This window comes from Vollenhovia emeryi, unplaced genomic scaffold (genome assembly GCF_000949405.1).
Source record: "Vollenhovia emeryi isolate VEMERY1.0 unplaced genomic scaffold, V.emery_V1.0 DF939182.1, whole genome shotgun sequence".
NCBI lineage: Eukaryota > Metazoa > Arthropoda > Insecta > Hymenoptera > Formicidae > Vollenhovia > Vollenhovia emeryi.
This window is the reverse complement of record NW_011967184.1, coordinates 1113715-1119552: the sequence shown is the minus strand read 5'-3', so window position 1 is coordinate 1119552 and position 5838 is coordinate 1113715. Positions and strand designations below refer to the sequence as shown.

The window sequence follows — 5838 nt, the reverse complement described above, 5'->3', positions numbered from 1 at the left end:
AGCGGGCTTAAGCGATCGGATTAGATTAGCTCTCTCACTGCTAATCTAATCCGATCGCTTAGGCATGCCAGAGACAGCCACTGATCCGGATTCATCTAGGGAAATTTACCAAGTGATATCTGAGACAAGTTTCCTTGGTAGAGGATTTTCGCCTTAGAACATATATGATATGGAAGGGGAATAAGGAATTGAAATGTGTCCGGAGGAAGTGAGAAAGAAAATCGTAGTGGCCTCTCTCTTGTGAGCAACTACTCGAAAGTGCGCATGCGCGCCATTTCAATAGTTAAATGTATTATACACTCACACACACACCGATGCTTGTGTGACAGCAAATGGCGCGCATGCGCACTTTCGAGTAGTTGCTCACAAGAGAGAGGCTTATATAGTCAAAGAAAGAGGCCACTACGATTTTCTTTCTCACTTCCTCCGGACATATTTTTCTCTCGAAAACAGTAGGCATTCCCCTTCCATATCATACATGTTCTAAGATTTTCGCAGTACGGAGTACACCCCTCTTGTGTCCGTCCAGCAAATCTATGGACGAACATTGATCAGCTGTGTCGATTAGGGACGGAGATAGCAGGTGTATCAAGTGATATGGAGTTGGCGTCGATTGAAAACACAGGTGATGATAAGATCGTGATATAAAGAGTGCCATGGGTAATCGAACACCATTGACACAATATCTTTGGACTTAACGACGCAAGTGTCTCAAAGCGATGGGTTGAATGACGAAAAGTAAATATACGTAAATTGGAAATAAATAGAAATACGTGGACACGTGTGATACGACTAGGTTATATAATGTAATCGCAATTTATATCGTGTTCGTTTTGCACTAGACACGAAACGATTGTAGATATAAATGCCAATTGACTCAAGATGTATATGTAAATTTATGTGTATCACAATTAGACTAGTGTAATAATACTCACATTAATATAACCACTTAAATACGCTATGTAATTTATGAATAATACATATTCATGAAGTACATATAGATAGTATAAGAATATATAAATAATAAAGTAATATATGAGATAAAAGATAGATGTAGACTGAAGCAGCTGTTGATGAATGTTTATCTCGCTTGACGCAACAAGTTATTTATATAATAAATTGCCTGGTACAAGTGTGAAAACTAGGAGTGTCTCAGATATCAATGCTCACCGCCTTCCTCTTATTCTTTCAGATAGAGAACGCCTAATTCAATATGCAACATCCACGAGTACCATCGGTCGGAGATAAAGTACACTTAGAATTAGAACAATTGAATACGTTGCCTCTCGGATGTGTCTGTCGTTCCTAAAAGGTATACACCAACATGAGTAACGTTACGTCGGGAAAGATTCCGTTGCATACAGTCCTGAGACTCAACAATAACGATGTTAAGGAATTTATCTGTGGCTGGGGAGCTGCTGTCATCAATGTCACCATCACTTTCCCAATTAACAAAATTATATTCAGACAGGTATAATCAGTATCGATAAATTTCACCAACGACACTGCGATTCGAGTGCCAATGTGAACGTATTTTGTATCGCGATAGATTCTGGAAGGAATGCCCGTGAGTGCCGCAGTCGGACAGGTTTCACGAGAGGGGATACGCTTGCTGTATCGTGGAATCTTGCCGCCTCTGTGCCAAAAGACCCTCTCCCTCAGTCTGATGTTCAGCATGTACGAAGGGTGCAAGCACAGGCTCTGTCTGTTAACCGGCAACGTCGTGCTGGCTAAGATACTGGCGGCGAATATAGCCGGCACGATGGAAGCCATCCTCATGCCGCTCGAGAGAGTACAAACGCTGCTGCAGGACTGGCGGTATCACGACAGGTTCAAGAACACGCCCCACGCGTTCAGGTACCTCCTGACGAATCACGGTGTGGCCGAGTGCTATCGCGGCATGGTTCCCATCATATACAGAAACGGCTTGTCCAACCTGATGTTCTTCACGCTGCGGGATCAGTCCAAGGTGCTGCTGGGCGAGAAGGAGTCGTTGCTGACCAACTTCGTCAGCGGCGCCCTGATCGGCGGCTTCACCAGCACCGTGTTCTATCCGATGAACGTGATCAAGATACACATGCAGTCGAAGATAGGCGGGGACTTTGAGAAATTCGTGGCTGTGACTCGCGAGGTATATGTCTCCAGGGACCGAAGCTTAACTTCCTTTTACAAAGGCGTGCACCTCAACTACATGAGGTCCTTCATCAGTTGGGGTGTGATTAATGCGTCCTATGATTTCTTGAAGAATATTATTTTCTAGATTGTTTATTACGGGAAAAATTTGTGCTTTTACTTCTTGAGAGGATACACGTCCTGCTGTATACATTTTATAGGTGCTCTAGGAGATAATAGGAAATGGTTCCTTTTTTTTTTTAAAGAGATGTGAGTGTTGCAGTCGCACATTCTTCCTGCCAATGCGGGGACGCACACGGGAAGAAAGGTCTATGTGCATATGAGAATTTTACGTAGCGTTTTAAGGATTTATTTAGGGATAACATCAACTGACTGACTTGTTCTTTTTTTTTAATGAACAATCATGGATAAATGTTGAGGAGTACGTTATCAAATTTTTTTTCTCTTGATTTATGAAGAGGTATAATTTGTAGGTGTAGATAGGTGTAATTAAGATTTTTGTGAAGAGTCTTGATAATTTAATATTCAGTCTTTACAGATACATTTTGAAATTTTATGCGCTTAAAAGGCATGTGATTAATGAGGTAGAGAAAAGTATTAGGTGAATAAATTTGAATAGGCAATTTGTTTTTATTTATGGACAAGGTGCTACCACGATTTTAGCTATCTATGTGTATTCCATAAATTGTATATAAACAAATTATGCTGAAATGTCTTTGGAAGTGTTTTAAATTTCAGAACATTTAAAAGCAAAGCCTTGGGACTAATTAGCTCGTTTCATAATAAACAAGCGTGTATAATATCGTGTCACAAAATATTTCAATTACTTAAAGGATAGGCAAAAATATTTGCTATCATTGTAGACTATTTATACATATGTGATATTACATTATGTAAAAATATATCGGAGACTTCTCTTATGTAAAACAACGTGAAGAAGAGCAGGAAAGAGAAAAAAAATATATGTATATTTAGTACATTATTTACATAATAAATGAGTCAACGCTCGTCACATGTAAAAACAAATCTAAGAAAGTCAAAGGCTAAAATACGAGTAATAAAGGATATTAAATAAGTTGATTGTTCAACAGTAAAGGAAGCATTGTGGACTGCTTCAACTGTACTGTCTTTTCCAGCACAATAATTGCAAAACAACGAATATGAGAATCAAAAAGTAAATTACATAGTAACAAGAAGATTATTATAAGAAGATTCATACGCAAGCAGATTAACGCTCACATCTTGGCCTGTGGCTTTCTTAGATTTGTTTTTCCATTATTTAAATACTAGTTTTTTACATGGCATTAATTTTGTATCATATGTATAGCGACGATATTTTTTTATTTTATTTCGAAATAGAATCAAACGTGGAAGTTTGAGACATAGACAATTCAATCGACTGGGACATCGACTGAATGCGGTACATTATTAATTGGATCATTTAATAAATCAATTTTACACGAAACAGTTATCTGTTGGATGTTCATGTTCTGTACAAAACATATACAAATGTCAAATTAATGCTGAAGACAATATAAATTTGGTATCTGTTACAACGTTGTATTGTATTGCATGGGATGTCCTACAAGTCCAGTGTAGAGCGTATATCGATTTGGGAGCATCCATTCGACAATTTGGGAAAATCTCGCCGACTGGGTAAAACTGTATTCAAAGCAATGGTCAACACTTTGAGCGAATTGTGCGAGTAAGAGCTTCTGTTGACACTGGACTTGCGGAGACACTTTAGTTCACCAATATTCATGTATCTTTAAAAGTCCCGCCGCACGACATGCTGCTGCATGCTTTTGGTCCGGGCAAACTCGACGAGCGCCCGAGTCGGTCCCAGAGGGCACTTATTGTTAGAATTAGGATGGCATTCGTAGATGAATTTTATGTGTGAAATTATATTAAAGATCAATACAGTTTTGAGACGCTACCCGGATAGCATTCGTGTCTAACAGACATCTCTAAGGCGGCGTTAAGTTGTCTGTTAGACATTCATGTCTAAAAGGTGTCCTAAAGATAGACATGCATTGCTGTCTGGAATATCCAATGGTGGATACAATTTTAATGTAGAACCAGACTTATATAATGTCCCTCGGTCGTCGCGTGAGATTGTTAAAAATATTCTCCCCAAAATAAGGTATTTCCCTACACTCTACGCGAACCCAAAAACTTAATTAGACAAAGGAACGCTCGAGTTCTCGACGTAAAATGTATATCTTACGATTTTCTAAATTGGAGTCTCAAGAGTCCCGCCCAGCGAGAAACTACGTCGAATCGATATCGACACAGTCAAATTCGACGTCGGATTCGACATTCAATCTTACGGCGTCGATGTCGATTCGACCTCAATCGACGAGTCGCCTCAATCACCTCTCGCTGGGTATAGTTCGACTGTGTGTTACGAAAAATAGCGCGACGGCCGAAGGGCCGAGATTAAAATTCATTCTCAAATTAAAAGGACGGTTTCTGAATAATCCTCAATCTCTTTTCCCGCGTCCCAAAGTGACTCGGAAACGGCTCTGGCTCCGATTAACTCGATCGACTCGATTGATTCGAACTGGCAGAATCGCCCGTGGCAAAATTTTCTAATTATAAATCACTGCCCTGATCTATTCTTTGAACGAACGTCGCGACGACCCTATCCACTTTAATGCAATAGTACAGATATTACTCGAGAAGTCGATCACCGCGCTCGGTCGAAAATCCCATCGCCCTTGCGAATCCAATTTCTCTCGAAAACCGGGGGCGCCGTTTCCCGCGCACCCCGAAGGCACGTCGAACGGGCCCGAGCGTTCCGTTCACAGACGGACGTGCATACACGGTGGAAACGTGTTGGTAATTAAAAACCGAGTTATCTCGCGAAACTTAATTGTCCCGAAATATCCTTCCGGCGCGCGCGGTCGCGATTCCGAGGGGATGACCGGCGTGGACGGTCGGATTGTCCGGCGCGGAGGGGGGGGGGGGAGGGACCGGCGCGGCGAACCCCTCTCGCGTGATCCGCGCCTGAGCGAGCGCCGCTTATGCGCGGTGCCCCGTGGAAATCGATGCGCGCCGCGGCTTTCAGCTTCTCAACCAGCCACTGGCCAGCCAGCCAGGACAGTCCGCGCGATCGTCGCGATACGTGGTGTGCGCTGCTCGGCCTCGCGTCCGTGCGCGTCTGTGCTCGTTTCCTGGAGACGTCCTGTCGCGTCGCGTCGCGTCGCGTCGTTTCGTCCGCATCAGACCAGCTGACCGCGTCAGGTAGGACTCGCGAAACGTCGGGAGGGCCGAGCCGACGGAAGGTCTCTCGCCCTGTCCTGCACCGGGGGAAGGGAGGAGGGGGGGGGGCAATTAACTCCGCTCGCGTTGTCGTCGTCGTCGTGGAGGTGACAAATCGCTCGCGCAGAGTCGAGGGATTGAAACCGGCGGCGTTTCCGGGTGAGCTCCGTGCGGTACGGGCAGACGCGAGGAGCGCGACCGCGACCGCGAGCACCGGCGGGCTTTCCCGAGGAAGGACGTGTCGAGGTGGAGGAGGCCCCGAGAGGCGGAGACGTCGCACCCGGGTCGGTTCCCGGCGGCTGTCGACGCGGGCGAACCGCGGGCCCCCCGGGGGGGGAGGTTCTCTTTAACCTCGAGGGGGACGATCGTCGCGGGGCCCCGAGAACGCGCCGGTGTCAATCCCTCTCCGGCGGCGGAGGCGTCTAACTCGGCGCGGTTGTC

The 5838-nt window shown here is 44.5% G+C and overlaps 1 protein-coding gene across 2 annotated transcripts; it reads left to right on the top strand.

Moving 5' to 3' along the window:
• The first annotated feature begins 483 nt into the window (after nucleotides 1-483).
• Nucleotides 484-3686, top strand: LOC105562926 (solute carrier family 25 member 51). 2 transcript variants are annotated; one of them, XM_012014112.1, is made up of 3 exons: nucleotides 484-625; nucleotides 1193-1471; nucleotides 1550-3686. In XM_012014112.1, exons 2-3 carry the CDS (start codon nucleotides 1325-1327, stop codon nucleotides 2258-2260), a joined length of 858 nt encoding a protein of 285 aa, XP_011869502.1. In that variant the 5' UTR covers nucleotides 484-625; nucleotides 1193-1324; the 3' UTR covers nucleotides 2261-3686. The 2 variants fall into 2 exon arrangements, with proteins under 2 accessions (XP_011869502.1, XP_011869501.1); XM_012014111.1 differs by having other exon boundaries at nucleotides 484-738.
• The last annotated feature ends 2152 nt before the right edge of the window (nucleotides 3687-5838 follow it).

What these genes read in the sequence shown, in the direction of transcription:
- LOC105562926 (XM_012014112.1), top strand. Translation starts at nt 1,325, where the DNA reads ATGAGTAACGTTACGTCGGGAAAGATTCCGTTGCATACAGTCCTGAGA. An exon ending in ACAAAATTATATTCAGACAG is followed by an intron (nt 1,472 to 1,549) that starts GTATAATCAGTA and finishes GTATCGCGATAG; the next exon opens with ATTCTGGAAGGAATGCCCGT.